The 19,253-nt window shown below is 48.7% G+C and overlaps 1 protein-coding gene across 3 annotated transcripts in view; it reads right to left on the reverse strand.

Annotated features, from left to right (window-relative positions):
• HVCN1 (hydrogen voltage gated channel 1) overlaps positions 1-19,253 on the reverse strand; it is a 30,149-nt gene that overhangs the window by 1,445 nt on the left and 9,451 nt on the right. For 2 of the 3 annotated variants that reach the window (XM_083454339.1, XM_083454337.1), the window contains exons 2-5: positions 7,816-8,051; positions 4,827-4,931; positions 2,603-2,834; positions 256-368 (exon numbers count right to left, since the gene is read on the reverse strand). In XM_083454339.1, the coding sequence (XP_083310465.1) occupies positions 256-368; positions 2,603-2,834; positions 4,827-4,931; positions 7,816-8,013 (648 nt within the window). In that variant the 5' untranslated portion in view covers positions 8,014-8,051. Of the gene's footprint in view, positions 1-255; positions 369-2,602; positions 2,835-4,826; positions 4,932-7,815; positions 8,052-16,222; positions 17,394-19,253 lie in introns of those variants that run through there. The other variant, XM_083454338.1, reaches the window with a different exon arrangement.

The following is a 19,253-nucleotide window of genomic DNA, read 5'->3' on the forward strand; positions in this document are numbered from 1 at the left end:
TGTTGCGCCCGGTGCGCCCGGCCCCCTGCACCCCCCACGCTACGCCACTGCATGGTCCATGTCCTAACTTGTCACATGCATCTGCTTTCCCTAAGCCACACTCGCCGCCATGTGCCTGGCATCAAATATGAGGTTGGGTGTGGGGCTGCTAAAGCTGCTCCCTGTCCTGTGCCTTTGCTGCTGTGACTTAATTTCAAGCTGACTCAGTTACATGCAGCTGGATCAGAGCTTCAGCCACTGAAAATATGGCCTTACCTTCTCTGCACAGCTAGCTTCCATCTCCTGGACCTTTAGGGTGAGTTGCAGGTTGGCTTGCTTCAGCTTGGACATCTGCTGCTCAGACCGTGTTTTCACCGACAAGATGATTCCTTGGGGAATGGATACAGAGGACAAGAAAGTTAGCCAGGCCCTATTGGCTGAGACCCAGGCATCACCTTCACGAGCTCTTTACAGCGGTTATCCTCACAATTGTCCTCTAGGATGTTCCTCTCACCGGAAAGAGGAGAGGGAGGCTGGAGAGGAAGCAGCTGGAGCTGAATCAAGGCCCTCCAGCTGCAGGTCCAGTTTTATCTGTTGGTTTGCAAGCAGTTATATCTGTTGGTTTGGGACGCGGGTGGCGCTGTGGGTTAAACCACAGAGCCTAGGACTTGCCGATCAGAAGGTCAGCGGTTCGAATCCCCATGATGGGGTGAGCTCCCGTTGCTCGGTCCCTGCTCCTGCCCACCTAGCAGTTCGAAAGCACGTCCAAGTAGATAAATAGGTACCACTCTGGCGGGAAGGTAAATGGTGTTTCCGTGCGCTGCTCTGGTTCGCCAGAAGCGGCTTAGTCATGCTGGCCACATGACCCGGAAGCTGTACTCCGGCTCCCTCGGCCAATAAAGCGAGATGAGTGCCGCAACCCCAGAGTCTGTCACGACTGGACCTAATGGTTAGGGGTCCCTTTACCTTTACGTTACCTTGCAAGCAGACTGGTATAGCCAAGCGTTATGGGCTAAGTCACAAGAACCTATATGTGGAAACAGTCTCAGCAGACCCAAGGGAAGAATGGCGATGGAGGAGGCAGAAAGGGTAAAAACAAGGCAGTGTGTGTGTGCGCACGTGGGACAAAGCCACGAGCAGTGTGCACTCCTGTTAGGAAGGGCCTGGAGGCCTGGGACGAGAGGTCAAGGATACCAGAAAGAGGGGGCTGGATTTGAATGATCCAGAAGTCGCTGCACTTCCTCTGCCCACAATCAAATTCTGCTATACAATCTATTTTAGAACAATGGATCAAGGATATTGATTGCCAATATTCTTTCTCATGTGCTCATAGAATTTGTTCTCTAGTATTTTTTTAGTTTAGGGGCGCGGGTGGCGCTGTGGGTTAAACCACAGAGCCTAGGACTTGCCAATCAGAAGGTTGGTGGTTCGAATCCCCACGACGGGGTGAGCTCCCGTTGCTCGGTCCCAGCTCCTGCCAACCTAGCAGTTCGAAAGCACCTCAAAGTGCAAATAGATAAATAAGTACCACTCTGGCGGGAAGGTAAACGGCGTTTCCGTGCGCTGCTCTGGTTCGCCAGAAGCAGCCTAGTCATGCTGGCCACATGACCCGGAAGCTGTACGCCGGCTCCCTCGGCCAATACAGCGAGATGAGCGCTGCAACCCCAGAGTCGGTCACGACTGGACCTAATGGTCAGGGGTCCCTTTACCCCTTTTTTTTTTTAGTTTGATATGCGTTTTCTAGATATGCCACATATCTAGGTCATTTGACAAAGTATCGTCAGGCCTTTTCTAGGGCCAAATTTAACCACCTCCCTCCTACAGTACAAAGAGGCATCCCATGTGAGGACTGTTTGTGTCCTTGTGGAGATAGGAAGTAGTCAAAACTTTGGGTCAGGTCTTTGTTGAATGTAATCTTCATAGAGAAGGTCACAAGAGATTATTCCCCGCTCCGAAATAAGGAAGCACCTTGGAAGGACACTGGAACAGTACTCTGAATATTTCTCGGCTGATACAAACAAGTTAATAACAGAGATAATGGCCAAGTTCCTGTTCTCTACTCAAAGGTCTTGTACACTGATTCTAACCGCAATTTGTATCTCAAATTTTATCTTTGTACTATGTACTATGTAATATATATTTTAGTCATTTGCTTCATATTGTAAGTGAATGTTTTAAATTGTCAACTGTTCTATTTTAATGGGTCTGTGGCCGAATAATAAAATGATGAAGAGGAAGTCTGGCTGCAAGTTTGTTGCTCAGGCAATACTTGGGACAGCAAACAATGAAGAAGAGTAGAAGAGTTTGGATTTGAGATCCCACTTTATCACTACCCAAAGGAGTCTCAAAGCGGCTAACATTCTCCTTTCCCTTCCTCCCCCACAACAAACACTCTGTGAGGTGAGTGGGGCTGAGAGACTTCAGAGAAGTGTGACTGGCCCAAGGTCACCCAGCAGCTGCATGTGGAGGAGCGGGGAAGCGAACCTGGTTCACCAGATTACGAGTCTACCGCTCTTAACCACTACACCACAATGGCTTTCTTCAAGAAATTCCTGGATGGGTATTAGTGCCTGTGCACTGTGAATGGTTCCATACCAAAATCCATCTATTCCTCAAGATTTACCATTTATAATCCTGGCCACTCTCCACAGTCTAAGAAGGATCAGTAATCCCAGTGCTTCAAACTCATGCTCCCGGAAGAGAAGGACAATGTCAAGAACGAATGAGATGATGACAACGATGGCATCCAGGACCTCAAACTTGTGATGGAAGAACTCTAACCGGTAGACAAAGAGTTTGAAGAAAATTTCCACCAGAAAGAGGGTGAGGATGCTAAGGCTCAGGTAGTGGAACACCTGCCAGGGTGCAAAGAGGGCAAGGCAAAAGTTAATACACTTTTAACAACACCTGGAGAGCAAGCAGTAGATTTTGAGTGAGGATGATAATTAATAATAATAATAAATTATTATTATCATTATTATTATTAATAATACCCTGCCCATCTGGCTGAGTTTCCCCAGCCACTCTGAGCGGCTCCCAATAGAGTGTTAAAAACAATACAGCATTAAATATTAAAAACTTCCCTAAACAGGACTGCCTTCAGATGTCTTTTAAAAATAGGATAGCTGCTTATTTCCTTGACATCCACAGGGCAAGTGCCACTACCGAGAAGGCCCCCTGCCTGGTTCCCTGTAACCTCACTTCTCGCAATGAGGGAACCACCAGAAGGCCCTCGGCGCTGGACCTCAGTGTCCGGGCTGAACGATGGGGGTGGAGACGCTCCTTCAGGGATACTGGGCCGAGGCCAGCACCAACACTTTGAATTGTGCTCGGAAACATACTGGATATACAGTCGTACCTTGGAAGTCCAACGGAAGTCCGGTCAACTCCCAAAACATTTGGAAACCAAAGTGTGGCTTCTGATTGGCTGTAGGAAGTTCCTGCAGCCAATCAGAAGCCACGGAAGCCCCATCGGACGTTTGGCTTCCAAAAATAGTTCGCAAACCAGAACAGTCACTTCCGGGTTTTCAGCATTCAGAAGCCAAAACATTCGGGAACTAAGCTGTTCAAAAACCAAGGTACGACTGTACTGGTTTTATCCAGTGGCCCTATTGCTGCTGAAATCCAACCTAGCCGATGCAATATTTACAGCACTGTTCCAAGATCTGTTTGCAGAACAGCACAGGGATGCTATCGCTTCACCCAGAGTTTCAAATACTTTCCCCAGCTTTAGATTCTAGCATGGGGAAGAGAAATACCTATTGGAGCTAAATCTACCTTTACTCCACAAAGCATTTACAACCCTATAAAGTCTTAATTTTCTGGAAGAGAGATTCAAGAAAACCCCCAGAGATCAACCCTTTTTGCATTTCTGGAAGCCCCCCCGCCCCCCGTTGAGAACTCCACACGCTATGCGATATACTCTGAATTGTACAAAACACCTAGGCATAAAGATTCAGAGACATATTTAGCATTGCTTGCTACCCTCATGGTTATGGATAAGATTAAATATCCATTGTCCAGTTCAGATAGGTCTGCAACATCTAATGCAGCTAAGTTCGCAGTGAAGGCTGCTCAACTTACAAAACGCCTTCTGGCCTCCCTTGAGATCTAAGATTCTGTTTTTTTAATGTATGTTTCATTTATTATACAGGTCAAGTTTTTATCTTTATATAGGGTTATTTGATATATTTCAGGTTCATACATTTCTACTTGGCTCCAACCTGTAGCGGGATGCGGGTGGCACTGTGGGTTAAACCACAGAGCCTAGGGCTTGCCAATCAGAAGGTTGGCGGTTCAAATCCCCGTGACGGGGTGAGCTCCCGTCGTTCGGTCCCTGCTCCTGCCAACCTAGCAGTTTGAAAGCACGTCAGAGTGCAAGTAGATAAATAGGTACCACTCCAGCGGGAAGCTAAACGGCGTTTCCGTGCGCTTCTCTGGTTCGCCAGAAGTGGCTTAGTCATGCTGGCCACATGACCCGGAAGCTGTACGCCAGCTCCCTCGGCCAGTAAAGCGAGATGAGCGCCGCAACCCCAGAGTCGGCCACGACTGGACCTAATGGTCAGGGGTCCCTTTACCTTTTACCAACCCGTAGCAAACTATGGGATGTGTGGGTCACATGTACATACACACCTTCCCATATCTGCTTTACAGAGAAAGGGCAGAACACATATCTCTTCAATCTATACTACACATATGTCTTCATCTCTACAGGTCTAGCAACTGGCTTATTTTAAAAATGAGAAGTTACGGTTCTGAGGAAGCTGGATTCCACACCTCACAGAATTGCAACACACTGTCTACACGAACCATGATTTATTTGCAGATTCCTCCCCTATTGCCTTTACCTTGGGTGCAATCTCGTGTTTGTCAGGGTGGATGATTTTCAAGTCCAAAAGCAGTTCCCCCAGGACCAGTATGGCGTCCAAAATAACCAGGCAGACAACTAAGATCTGGGGGAGGAAGAATCCAGACCAGAATAAATATGCAAACCTTTGAAGCCAAGCAGAAGATTGCAAAGTCAAGGCTTGGTGTTCATCAGCCGTGGAAGAAAGGTGGCAGCAGTGGCGTAGAGTGGGTTGTCAGCACCCGGGGCAAGGCAAGTAATTTGCGCCCCCTAACCCGGGGCAAGGCAAGTAATTTGCGCCCCCCCCCGGCTGCACTGTCCCTCCCCCAGATAGTCCCTCGCTCTCTCTCCGCACCGCACCACACGCCTGGCACCCTCCCCTCCACAGTGGGCGGCGACCCGGCAGCTCGGATCGGATTCGCACAGCCAGCACTGCAGTGAGAGAGAGTGAGTGAGCCAGGTAGGGGCAGAGAGCTGCGAGTGCGAGCACACACCCCCCCAGATGTTGCGCCCGGTGCGGCCGGCCCCCCCGCACCCCCCACGCTACGCCACTGGGTGGCAGCTGAGATGAGGCAAAAGCTGTGGCTCAAGTATGGTGGTGTAGACCATTAGGCTCTGCACCAAGGAGACCTAGAGAATAACTTGGCCTTGGGCAGCTCACTGTCTAGTGCAGGGGTCAGCAAACTTTTTCAGCAGGGGGCCGGTCCACTGTCCCTCAGGCCTTGTTGCACACCCACCAGCCATATAGTTGGTGGGGCATGGCTTCCATTCTAAGCCTCTGCAGTGATTGCTCTCCTCCCGTGGAGGCTTGAGAGGCAAGCTGCACGCCCACCAGCCATATGGTTGACGAGGCACAGCTGGCAGGTGTGCAGGGAAAGGGGAGGCCGCCGGCAAAGCTGCGCAGCTCCTCCACTCACTGGGGTGCCCCTAAGAGGCCAGCGCCCTGGCACAACGCGCCAGTAAGCCCAATAGGAAAGACGGCTCTCAGATTTGGTTTGAAGAACCGCATTCATTCCCTGGTAGATACATACCTAGGCCTCCTTGTGCCATTGGCAAGGAGCTGTACCAGTGCTCCCCAGTCCCTTATGCCCAGGGCAAGGAGCTCTGCTGGGGCACCCAGAGAAGCCTGCCCAACTCGCTGCCACCCAGAGAAGCAGAGAAGGTGCATCTAGATCTGATCTAGATCTGATCTAGATCTGATCTAGATCTGATCTAGATCTGATCTAGATGCACCCCGTTCCCTGTCTTCCTAGACTAAATGACTTTCCCAGAATGGAGGAAGGCGAATGGGAAATTAGGTTGAGGGGAGAGTTTGTGAAATTACAAAAAGTTATACTGAATCAAAAATTCAACGTTGACCAAAATTAGTTTGTACATTAGTTGGAAAATAGCCCTGCCGCACCACCGGAGCACGATTTCTGTTCTCATCCTGAAGCAAAGTTCTTAACCTGAAGCACTATTTCTGGGTTAGCGGAGTCTGTAACCTGAAACGTATGTAACCTGAGGTACCACTGTACACAGATTTTGGTCTCATAGGTTACCAGCAGGGAACTGACAGGATCCACTGATTTTTACACACAAAGTCTTGTAAAAGGAGGTGAAGTGACTGTGACTGATGAAGCCACAGGGATTGAGTGAACAAGAATCTAGGATGGGGATCACAAGATCCAGACAAAACACTGGATCAAACAACTCTCAGCTATCTTTCTAATAGCTGTCTAAGAATTATCTAACAACTACCGTATTTTTTGCTCTATAGGACTCACTTTCCCCCTCCTAAAAAGGAAGGGGAAATGTGTGTGCATCTTATGGAGCGAATGCAGGCTGCACAGCTATCCCAGAAGCCAAAACAGCAAGAGGGATCGCTGCTTTCACTGCGCAGCAATCCCTCTTGCTGTTCTGGCTTCTGGGATTCAGAATATTTTTTTTCTTGTTTTCCTCCTCCAAAAACTAGGTGTGTCTTGTGGTCTGGTGCATCTTATAGAGCAAAAAGTACAGTATCTTTCTAACTACCCAATTCCGGCCCTCTTTTTCTAACCGCATGATCTCCAGCCTTGCAACTTACCCCCCCAAGCCTCTTCCTCAAGTTCTCCTTCCCCAAGCTCTACTCTCTTAGCGTAAAGTCTGTGGGTGCAAGCCAGCACTTTCTACAGACTCCTCCCTGGCACTCTCCCAAAGGACATGGCAAATACGATGCACAATTTGCCCGGCATATCTCAGGTGGCTGCAACTCTAGGCTTTGCATGGAGGGCAACCATCTCCCTGACCCATCTGGGACAAAGTGATTGACCACACTAATTCAACATAAGGAGGAAAGTACGTGCTTTGAATTTCACATATTTGCAAAACACGTGTCATAAAAGTAATTCCTTCTTAAATTATAATTATGAGCCAAATTTTAAACTTTGAAGTTCGGTGTCATCCTTTAAGAAGGTGATTAGAAAATGTGATATGGAAAAAGTGTGTTTTATTGCTGCTCCAAACATGCTTGTACAGTGGTAGCTCAGGTTAAGTACTTAATTCGTTCTGGAGGTCCATAGTTAATCTGAAACTGTTCTTAACCTGAAGCACCACTTTAGCTAATGGGGCCTCCTGCTGCTGCCGGAGCACGATTTCTGTTCTCATCCTGAAGCAAAGTTCTTAACCTGAAGCACTATTTCTGGGTTAGCGGAGTCTGTAACCTGAAGCGTATGTAACCTGAAGTGTATGTCACCCAAGGTACCACTGTAGTACCTTTGAGGAAAAGGAGCACCCCAAGAACAAAAAAAATTGTGATTACCAGGAAAGCGCACAAAGTATTTGGAGACCCCAAATTGACAGGGAGTTCAATTGCTCCTGCTGGTGACAATGACTGGTTCATTCATGGTCACCAATTTAACCCTAGAGGCCTCCATCTTCTTTACCTTCAAAGCTGGGCACTCCATATACAACACTGAGTCTCCCGGCCACCAATGTTTCCATGCACATAAGAGCAGGTACCTGCCACGTACCTGAAATTTGTGTGACTGGAACAACTTCTTCATCACCTCCCGGAAGGTGGGAGTCCTGGGAGAAGAGTCGATTTTGACGGCCGTCTCAGGGGTCTTTGCTTCCTCTTCCATCTCCTCTTCCTCCCATTTCCTGTAGTCATTGTTCCACTGAGCAGGATCGTCCCCCACCACGGTGAAATGCTTCAGGTACATAGACATGGTGGCAGCTCAAATGGGCATCACCCTGTAGAAACACACTGGAAGGAAAGCTTGAGAGCATCACTGCCTGAGAAGACGACAGCTGGACTTCCTCTAAGGAATGACAATACCAAAGGATAAGAAGAAGAAGAAGAAACATGTGATCTCACAGTACAAGACTATTTAAAAAAATGGTCTGGATTGTGTGTGGGGGAATGATACCAACTTCCCCATTCAGAGTTTGGAAATATCTGAAGCACCCTTGGAGTAAGCAGCATTTAAAAACAACCAGCAAGTTCCTAGGCCTCGTGGTTGAAGAGGTAGATTCAGAACCACTGTTTGGTTAAGAAGAAGAAGAAGAAGAGTTTGGATTTGATATCCCGCTTTATCACTACCCGAAGGAGTCTCAAAGTGGCTAACATTCTCCTTTCCCTTCCTCCCCCACAACATACGCTCTGTGAGGTGAGTGGGGCTGAGAGACTTCAAAGAAGTGTGACTGGCCCAAGGTCACCCAGCAGCTGCATGTGGAGGAGCGGAGATGCGAACCCGGTTCACCAGATTACGAGTCCACCACTCTTAACCCCTACACCACACTGGGGTGTTCCTGGGACCAACCCAATGCCCTATGTTTTGTTACCTGCCCTGTGCGGAGTTGCTCCTGGTGGACACCGTTTATCATGCGTGTCTTTTGCTATCCCACCACACAAGGGCAACATTCAGCATCCTAAGAATTCCCCTCCCCTGTAAAAGAAGTTTCTAGCCTTTAAGGCTGCAGTGGCTGACGGGATAAAAGAAATCGGAGGAAGGGGACATAGGCTCATGAGTAGAGCACCTTGGAGAAAGTCCATGTTTAATTCCTGACACCTCCATTTAAAAGGATCTTGGGTACCAGGGCTGGGAGAGAGGTCGAAAGAGGCCTCAAGAGCCTCATTGATAGAGACTGGGAAGAGCACTGGGGTAAGGTAAAGGTAAAGGACCCCTGGACGGTTAAGTCCAGTCAAAGGCAACTATGGGGTTGCGGCGCTCATCTCGCTTTCAGGCCAAGGGAACCGCCGTTTGTCCACAGACAGCTTTCCGGGTCATGTGGCCAGCAGGACTAAACCGCTTCTGGAATGATGGGACACCGTGGTGAGTGCCAGAGTGCATGGATATGTCGTTTACCTTCCCGCCACAGCAGTATCTGTTTATCTACTTGCACTGGTGTGCTTTCGAACTGCTAGGTTGGCAGGAGCTGGGACAGAGCAGCGGTTTGGGGTAATAGCTCAACTTGGTAGAAAGTAGCTTCCTGGTCCCTTCAGCACCATACAGTGGTACCCCGCAAGACGAATGCCTCGCAAGACGGAAAACCCGCTAGACGAAAGGGTTTTCCGTTTTGGAGGTGCTTCGCAAAACAAATTTGCTATGGGCTTGCTTCGCAAGATGAAAATGTCTTGCGATTCCTGGGGTTTTTTTTCCCCTCCCAGCCTTTTTCCCAAGCCCCTAAGCCGCTTAACAGCTGTTCGCTAAGCCACTGAACAGCTGATCTAAGCCGCTTATCAGCAGATCTAAGCCGCTAATAGCCTTTTAGCAGCTAATCCGCTAATCCCTTAAGCCTTTAATAGCCGCTAATAGCCTTTTAGCAGCTAATCCGCTAATCCCTTAAGCCTTTAATAGCCACTAATAGCCGCTAAACCGCTAATAGCGCTAATCCGCTAATGGGCTTGCTTCGCAAGACGAAAAAAACCGCAAGACGAAGAGACTCGCGGAACGGATTCTTTTCGTCTTGCGAGGCACCACTGTACATTTAAAGCCCTATGGTACCACTTTAAACAGTCACCCCCCTGCTCCAAATCCTGGGAACTACAGGGTGCTGAGAGTTGTCAGGAGACCCCAATTCCTCTGTCTGAGCTGCAATTCTCAAAGTACCTTGGAAAGAGTGATTGTGTTAAACCACTCCAGGGGGGAATTGTAATTTTGTAAACTGCTTAGAGCTTTTCTTACTTTCAAGTAGTACAGTGGTACCTCGGGTTAAGTACTTAATTCGTTCCAGAGGTCCGTTCTTAACCTGAAACTGTTCTTAACCTGAAGCACCACTTTAGCTAATGGGGCCTCCTGCTGCCGCCGCGCTGCCAGAGCCCGATTTCTGTTTTTATCCTGAAGCAAAGTTCTTAACCTCAAGCACTATTTCTGGCTTAGTGGAGTGTGTAACCTGAAGTGTATGTAACCTGAAGCGTATGTAACCCGAGGTACCAGGGTGGATGGTCATGGAAGGGTGAGGAGACAAAGGAATAAGGTTTCAAGGCAAGCAAATGGGAGCATGCAGGCATAAGAATATCAGAATAGTCAGGTTGCTGGATCCGACCAAAGGGCCATCTTCTAATCCAGTGTCTGGCTTGCCAAAGCAGCCAACAAGATGCTGCCACGAAGTCCACAACCAGGACTTGGGCACCCCAATCCTCTCCCCGGAAACCGGATACCGTGCCTGGGTAACAGCAGTTGACAGATCTTGATACCAAGCCAGAGCATGGATCCATCTAGTTTCATAATGGCAACCCTGACTGACTTCAGGGGTTGCGCCTGGTGCCTTCTGAAGGCAAAAGAGACGCTTTGCTCTCCCACTCCCACGTTTCCTGAGACTTCATTTTCATTTCAGGTCAAAGGCTTGTGACTTTGAATTCGAGACAAATGAAACCGGGGACTTTCCCCAGCTGACAGCTGAAGCTCTTTGCTATGACACAAGGCCAGCTGCCAGAGGGCCACAGTGTCGCAATCTGGAGAAGGCCTCCACTTAAAAGCCATGCCATGCTCTCGGTGGCGCATCGCAGGGGAAATGAAGAATTCCTCCTGCACAGCCTCAAAGGCTGCAGTGCCAAAGGCTAAGGCCTAATAATAATAATAATAATAATAATAATTTATTATTTATACCTCGATCATCTGGCAGGCTCCCCCCAGCCACTCTGGGCGGCTTCCAACAAAACACTAAAATACAACATTAAAAGCTTCCCTAAACAGGGCTGCCTTTAGATGTCTTCTTAAAGTTTGGTAGTTATTTTGACATCTGTTGGGAGGGCGTTCCACAGGGCGGGTGCCACTGCCAAGAAGGCCCTCTGCCTGGTTGCCTGTAAACTCACTTCTTGCAGGGAGGGAACCGCCAGAAGGCCCTCAGTGCTGGACCTCAGTGTCTGGGCAGAACGATGGAGGTGGAGACGCTCCTTCAGGTGTACTGGACCGAGGCCGTTTAGGGCTTTAAAGGTCAGCACCAACACTTTGAAATGTGCTCGGAAATGTACTGGGAGCCAGTGTAGGTCTTTCAAGACTAGTGTTATATGGTCTCGGCGGCCGCTCCCAGTCACCAGTCTAGCTGCCGCATTCTGGATTAATTGTAGTATCCGGTCACCTTCAAAGGTAGCCCCACGTAGAGCGCATTGTAGCAGTGCAAGCCAAAGTCCTAGCCTCACATCCCGTGAAGTCTGCCCCACCAAATCCAACAGGATTTACTTCTGAGCAGGCAGAGATAGCATTGTGCTGCATCGTAAAGCATCCAGAGAAGCGGACACGGAGCAATGGATCCAAACTACAAGAAAGTAGATTCCACCTAAACATTAGGAAGAACTTCCTGACAGCAAGAGCTCTTCGACAGTGGAATTTGCTGTCAAGGAGTGTGGTGGAGTCTCCTTCTTTGGAGGTCTTTAAGCAGAGGCTTGACAACCATATGTCAGGAGTGCTCTGATGGTGTTTCCTGCTTGGCAGGGGGTTGGACTCGATGGCCCTTGTGGTCTCCTCCAACTCTATGATTCTATGATTCTAAGAGGCAGCAAACAACTTTGCAGACCAACTCAGAATGTGCCCCACTGATCATATCCTGGACTTCTTTTAACAGCTTACATGGTTTGCTAATGTTCACACTGGCCAGATAAGCAAGATCAACAAGGATCAGCTTGCTTTCCTTGTTGAATCACTCTCACCTGACTGGTTAGAATGGAGCCAAGAGCCTTAGATAGATGGTCCTGGGGGACAATTCACTACCCCAAACAATGTTGTTGACTATCAAGCACCAGGGACAAAGAACAGGATGGGGTTCAGGCACTATTTGTAGACTTCCTGGAGGCAGTGGCATAGCGTGGGGGGTGCAGGGGGGGCCGGCCGCACCGGGCGCAACATCTGGGGGAGGCGCTCGCACTCGCAGCTCTCTGCCCCTACCTGGCTCACTCACTCTCTCTCACTGCAGTGCTGGCTGTGCGAATCCAATCCGAGCCGCCGGGTCGCCGCCCACTGTGGAGGGGAGGGTGCCAGGCGTGCGGTGCGGAGAGAGAGCGAGGGACTATCTGGGGGAGGGACAGTGCAGTTGGGGGGGGGCGCAAATTACTTGCCTTGCCCCAGGTGCTGACAACCCACGCTACGCCACTGCCTGGAGGCAACTAACCAGGCACTTATGGAAGCGGGAGGCTGGTCTAGGTGGACAGGGAACCTGCAGTCCTCCAGATGTTGCTGGATTGAAACTTCCTTCCGCTCCAGGTGTCATGGGAAATAGACAAGGAGGATGGAAGGTGTAGGCCAATAACATCTGGAGGACATCAAGTTCCACCTCCTGTCCAGTGCTCTAGAAATTCTGCTTCTCTGGATCTATTTTTGTTCATAAAACCACCACAGAGCATTCATGGGATCCATCACTGCGCCCGGAGGGCTCAGGTGACAAGGAGCTGCCTGGTTCATCGGCTAAAACTGGGCATAGATGCTTTGGCCACAGTGCTCTGATAACTTCCAGTCTGGGTCATTGTGACATGCTCTGAAGATGACTCAGAAACTTCAGCTGCTTCTAAATGCAGCAGCCAGATTACTGGGCTGGGGATCCCCAAGAACAAAAATGGCCTTTGTATCAAGGCAGCTGCTTTTCTTGCCAGGTGGTTTCCAGCCCCAATTCAAGGGGTTTGAAGCCCCGAGAGACTTGGCCCTGAATTAGCTGAAAGGCTGCCTCCTTCCCTATAGACCCACTCAGTGGATAGGGCCATAGCTGTCAACCTTCCCTCTTTTGGCAGGAAATTCCCTTATTCCAGCGCCGTTGTTAGATATCCCGTAGACCAGTGTTCCCCAACCTTGGGCCTCCAGCTGTTTTTGGACTACAATTCCCATCATCCTTGACCACTGCTCTTGCTAGCGAGGGATGATGGGAGTTGTAGTCCAAAAACAGCTGGAGGCCCAAGGTTGGGGAACACTGCCGTAGACTGTCCCTGGGACAGGTGAGGCTGCTGATCCCTTATTTCCAAATCTGAAAGTTGACAGCTATGGAGAGGCCTCTTGTGCTCATGTTCTGCTGCCTACTTTCCCACTGGGTTCCCATCTGGTTGGCCACTGCAAGCAGCGCCGGATTCACGTAGAAGCTAAACAAGCTACAGCTTAGGGACCCACTCTCTTGGGGTCCCCCAAAAAATTTAAGGGGAAAAAAACCCCTGGATGTACATTTCCAAAATATAAGATAAAAGACAAATGAAATAAAACCTACAAACAGCAACAGTGTTTTGTGTTGTGTAGGCTCCTATGATGTAAGTAATGGCTAGCAGCCTGCTAGCCTGCTCCCTTAAATATCACTGGTTTGCTCATTCTATATATAGGGTGCCTACATTCTGCATGGACGGGTTGCATGGCAACATGTGCAAATGGCTTTAGATACCTATTAGGTCCATAAATTACCATATAGCATATAAAAAGGTAAAGGGACCCCTGACCACTAGGTCCAGTCGTGGCCGACTCTGTGGTTGCGGCGCTCATCTCGCTTTATTGGCCGAGGGAGCCGGCGTACAGCTTCCGGGTCATGTGGCCAGCATGACTAAGCCGCTTCTGGCGAACCAGAGCAGCGCACGGAAATGCCGTTTATCTTCCCGCCAGAGCAGTACCTACTTATCTACTTGCACTTTGATGTCCTTTCGAACTGCTATGTTGGCAGGAGCAGGGACCGAGCAACAGGAGCTAAGCCCGTCGCGGGGATTCGAACTGCCAACCTTCTGATCAGCAAGTCCTAGGCTCTGCGGTTTAACCCACAGCGCCACCCGCATCCCTGTCCTGTAATACTAGAGCCAAAAGACATCATCCAATGAAGCTGAATAGAAGGAGATTCAGGGCAGACAAAAGGATGGGCTTCTTCACACAACAGTTAGAAGATTCTACAGATCCACAGAGAAAGAAGCCCAGCAGCTGCTATGAGTCATGACGGCTAAATGGAACCTCCAGCTGCAGGGGAAGTATATCCCTGAATGCCAGGCACCAAGAGGCTACTGCTTTGCTCATAACACTTCCCAGAGGCAATCAGCTGAGCACGTGTGGAACCAGGACATTGGACAAAAGAGGGACCTTTGGTTCGATCCAGTATGGCATGTCTTATGTTCTTGCTATCTGTGAGCTGGGAAACCCTAAGGAAAACTCTCAGCTCAAACCTTTGGGAATCCACCCCCTAAGCCCCCAGCCCGCATATGTAAGTTGGAGACGAGAGTATTATCCTAGCTCATAGAGATGTTGGACAACTTAGTGACAGAACAACCGCCTGGGATGCAGAAGGTGCCAGTTCCATTCCCCACTGGCAGCATCACCAGGTAGGGCCAAAAACTCTGGACAGCTGCTGCCAGTCAGTGTAGGCAACACTGAACTAAGTGGGTCAATGGTCTATCTAAAACATAGAAAGCTTCCTTTAGCTATGTTTAGGGAAGTTTTTAATGACTGATGTTTTAATGTATTTTTAATCTTTTGTTGGACGCCGCCCAGAGTGGCTGGGGAAACCCAGCTGGATCGGTGGGGTAGAAATAATAAATTATTGATGATGATGATGATGATGATGTTTTAACTTCCATGTGCCCTGCACTGGACATTTCAGAAAGAAGTTGGGGTCCAAAATGTGATAAATCTCTGCTAAATAAATTACAGCAGTACCTCGGTTGTCAAACGTAATCCGTTCCGGAAGACCATTCGACTTCCAAAACGTTCGACAACCGAGGGGTAAAGGGCGTTTGGCAAAGTCAATTGAGAAAAGTGAAAAACACACAGCGAAAGCTGTTCCGACTTCCGGAAAGCATTTGAAAATGGAAGCAATTCCTTCCGGGTTTTCAGTGTCCGAAAACCAAAACGTTTGGCTTCCGAGATGTTCAAAAACCAAGATAAAAGGTAAAGGGAATCCTGACCATTAGGTCCAGTTGTGGCCGACTCTGGGGTTGTGGCGCTCATCTCGCTTTATTGGCCGAGGGAGCCGGCGTACAGCTTCCGGGTCATGTGGCCAGCATGACTAAGCCACTTCTGGCGAACCAGAGCAGTGCACGGAAACGCCGTTTACCTTCCCGCCGGAGCGGTACCTATTTATCTACTTGCACTTTGACGTGCTTTCGAACTGCTAGGTTGGCAGGAGCAGGGACCGAGCAATGGGAGCTCACCCCGTCGCGGGGATTCGAACCGCCGACCTTCTGATCGGCAAGTCCTAGGCTCTGTGGTTTAACTCACAGCGCCACCTGCATCCCTAGCAAAAAACGAGGTACCACTGTATTATTATGAAGATGGATGCAGAATATATATTCATAAGAATATACGGGCACAACAACAGCCCTGCTGGATCAGGCTAGTGGCCCCTTGAATCCAGCATCATGTTCTGACCTGGTCGACCAGATCCCTGTGGGAAATTCTCAGAGCACAAGGGCAGGAATCTCCCCTCCTGCAGTTTCCAATGACTGGCATTCATAGAATCATAGAATAGAATCATAAAGTTGGAAGAGACCACAAGGGCCATCGAGTCCAACCCCCTGCCAAGCAGGAAACACCATCAGAGCACTCATGACATATGGTTGTCAAGCCTCTGCTTAAAGACCTCCAAAGAAGGAGACTCCACCACACTCCTTGGCAGCAAATTCCACTGTCAGGAAGTTCTTCCTAATGTTTAGGTGGAATCTTCTTTCTTGAAGTTTGGATCCATTGCTCCGTGTCCGCTTCTCTGAAGCATTGCTTCCTCCAGTGCAGCTATCAATCACAGCCACGTAGAACCCTCTCCTCCATGAACTGTCTAATCCTCTTTCAAAGCCACCCAGCTTGGTGGCCATGACTGCCTCCTGTGAGAGCGAGTTCCACCAAAACTTCCAACCCTGAGCTTTGTTGGACGTCCACATTTTCTAGCATCAGGAGAGAGGGAAGAAAACTTTCCTCCCTCCACTTCCTCTATCCAGCTAGAAAGCCACCGTAGATCCCTGATCCCCCACTTAGCTTAGCATGTCTTTGCTCTTACCTCTTCTAGTCTGCTCCTCTCTCTTTGTCCACGCACGGCCTCTGCTTTCACTAGCAGCAGTGGGGAGAAAACACAACCGCAGGCAGGGAAAAGCCGGGGACTGGAAGTATCCGCAAAGCGCTGAGACAGCCGAGCGAAGCAGTTTCCTGCCTCGTTTGGTATTTTGCATAAGAGGTATACTGTTGCAATGCAGACGGATGCAAGGCACCCACATTGCTTCCTGCCTAGCTAACTCTCGCTATGGGGTTGGGGGGGTTGGACAGAGAGAACGAGAAGCACACTAATGTTGGTTACAGTCAACATCCAGTCATTTAAAAACCCACTCTACAACCCCTCAGCGTGTTTGTTATGGGTACACAAGCTATCGCCATATCTCGGCAAGTTAACAGCCACTTGCCCCGAGTGATTCGGGAGGTGGGGGTTGGAATCTGACGCAAAACTGTCTGAAAGTCAGACAACTGGACGGGAACATTTTGTGAATGAATGGGGGTGGAGGGTGGGGAGTCCGATACCTGTCAAATCCGCCCCAGAGCGCAATGGGTCGGCTGCAGTTTAGCCAAATCTAGCACCTGTTGATACTACTTAGAAGTGAACCGGCTAACGCAAGGTGCCTTTCTGTGACAAACAGTCAAGGTCGCTTGAAAACCAATTCTGAAACACTCAAGAACAGGTTTTGCTTTGAACAGAACAACTTTGGCAAGGAGGTCTATCAGGGCAGGATGAGCAACTAAACTATCAACTGCTCAGAGCAGGTAACCGGACAGTAAACAGAATCCAACCACACACTCCATCCTGTTTTGAGGTTTTCCCTCAAACATATTTTAGAAGAAGCAAAGCAAGTTGCCAGAAAATCCGGTGGTGTGTTCTTGGGTACGCTTCAAGGTTACGTTGCAAAAATAAAAATAAAACTGCAGAGTATTCTATGAGGAGCTGTGCTTGTCCTTGTTCAAAAAATTTAGTTTTTAAAACCTCATGAAGAACTATGTCCACATTAAACACAACCCAATTTTATTTTTACTTTTGAAAAAACGCCACCACAAAAGTCTTTGTGCCCACCAAGGATTGCAGCCAACCGATTTTTGTTCAGAATAGACTCACTGGAATTAATGGACCCTTGTTACCAATGTTCATTCATTTCAATGGATCTGTTTTGAGGAAAGCCAACAATGGATGCAGCCCCTCATGCAGACCATTTTACAGTGGTACCTCGGATTACAGACGCTTCAGGTTACAGACTCCGCTAACCCAGAACTAGTACCTCGGGTTAAGAACTTTGCTTCAGGATGAGAACAGAAATCGTGCTCCAGCGGCACAGCAGCAGCAGCAGCTAAAGGGGTGCTTCTGGTTAAGGACAGTTTCAGGTTAAGTACGGACCTCCGGAACGAATTAAACACCGTATTTTATGCTCTTGTGAATTTTTCGTCTTGCGAAGCACGGTTTCCCATAGGAAATGCATTGACGTGTTCCCATAGGAATGCATTGGCGAATGCGCAAGACGTTTTCGTCTTGCGAAGCAAGCCCATAGGTAAATTCGTCTTGCGAAGCAACTCAAAAAACAAAAAACTCTTTCGTCTTGCGAGTTTTTCGTCTTGCGAGGCATTCGTCTTGCGAGGTACCACTGTACTTAACCCGAGGTACCACTGTAGAAGCATTTCATAAAATAATTGCCATGGGAGGCCTTTCAGGCAGGCCCCAAAGTGAGGCGTCACGACACACTCTGCAAGACGCCTACTCGCCTGCTCACTATCAACGGGTTGGAAACAGAGAAAGAAGAGGAGGACTCAAAACAAAGTCTTGCAGTGTGTCTCCTCGCCCCACAACAGAAGGCTCCTAGAGCAGTTTGGGTCGCAGGTGGGTGGGTACTTTGAGGGTGGGAGGGAAAGGAAAGCAACTCCCCCCTCCCCCCGCTTTGTACTACGATACGATATCTTTATTGTCATTGTCCCATACAGAACAATGAAATTGAAAAATCTACAGAAGACACTCAAAAACCCCTTAAAAACTCAGAAACCCCATTTTAAAATACAATATACTCTTATAGAGACTCCTCATACTGCGTTTAGAACCAGAATTGCATTTGGGTGGAAACTGTTTCTCAGGCGGCTAGTCCTGGTCTTTATAACCCTGTACCTTCTTCCAGAAGGCAGAAGCTGAAAGAGATCATTTCCGGGGTGCGCACTGTCCTGCGCAATCTCTGCAGCTTTCTTATGGCACCTGGCAGCATAGATTTGATCTAAGGTGGGAAGAGTGCACCCAATTATTCTCTCCGCAGTCTTTACAACCCTGGACAGTATTGTTTTTCCCCTGACCATGCAGCTCCCAAACCCCACACACAGACCTTAATTTAATACACTCTCCACAATACAATGGTAAAAATGACATCAACAGGTCCTTTGAGAGATTGTTTTTCCGGAGGATTCGCTACTACTGAAGTTCTTCTTGTTGGAAGCCGCCCAGAGTGGCTGGGGAAACCCAGCCAGATGGGCAGGGTACAAATAATAAATTATTATTATTATTATAAAGGGCTGAGTTCCAGGGCTGTCAGCTGGCCCAAACCCGAGTGCTTTGTTCTTAGCTACTGTAGCGCAGTGGTTAGAGCAAACTGACCCATAAGAACAAAGCATTCCCCGCTCCAGGCACTTCAACGGTCATAGGTTTGGGAGGCATCTAGAAACAATGACAAAAAGAAGAATACTGTGCCACCTTAAAGGGAAATCCAATTCGGAGAGCAATTCGGAGAGTCCAAACTTAAGAGGCAGACTTTATCCAAGGGTTTATAAGCCTCCAAGCCAAGATGGGACAACTGGGGTGCCAGGTCTTAGAGGACAACATGGATATAATAATAATAATACTTTTATTGTCAATGTACAACCTGTGTACAATGAAATGAACCAAGCCTCCCCCCCAACACTCAATCTCATTGCACTCTGTGTGTGTCGCACAACACACCAACCCCGAAAGTCAGTTGCACTACATTATTTTCCGTTCAGCAGCCTAACAGCCCACGGATAGAAACTGTTTTTTAGCCTGT

The sequence above is a fragment of the Podarcis tiliguerta genome (genome assembly GCF_965153285.1).
Source record: "Podarcis tiliguerta genome assembly, chromosome: 8".
In the NCBI taxonomy this organism is placed as follows: Eukaryota; Metazoa; Chordata; class Lepidosauria; order Squamata; family Lacertidae; genus Podarcis; species Podarcis tiliguerta.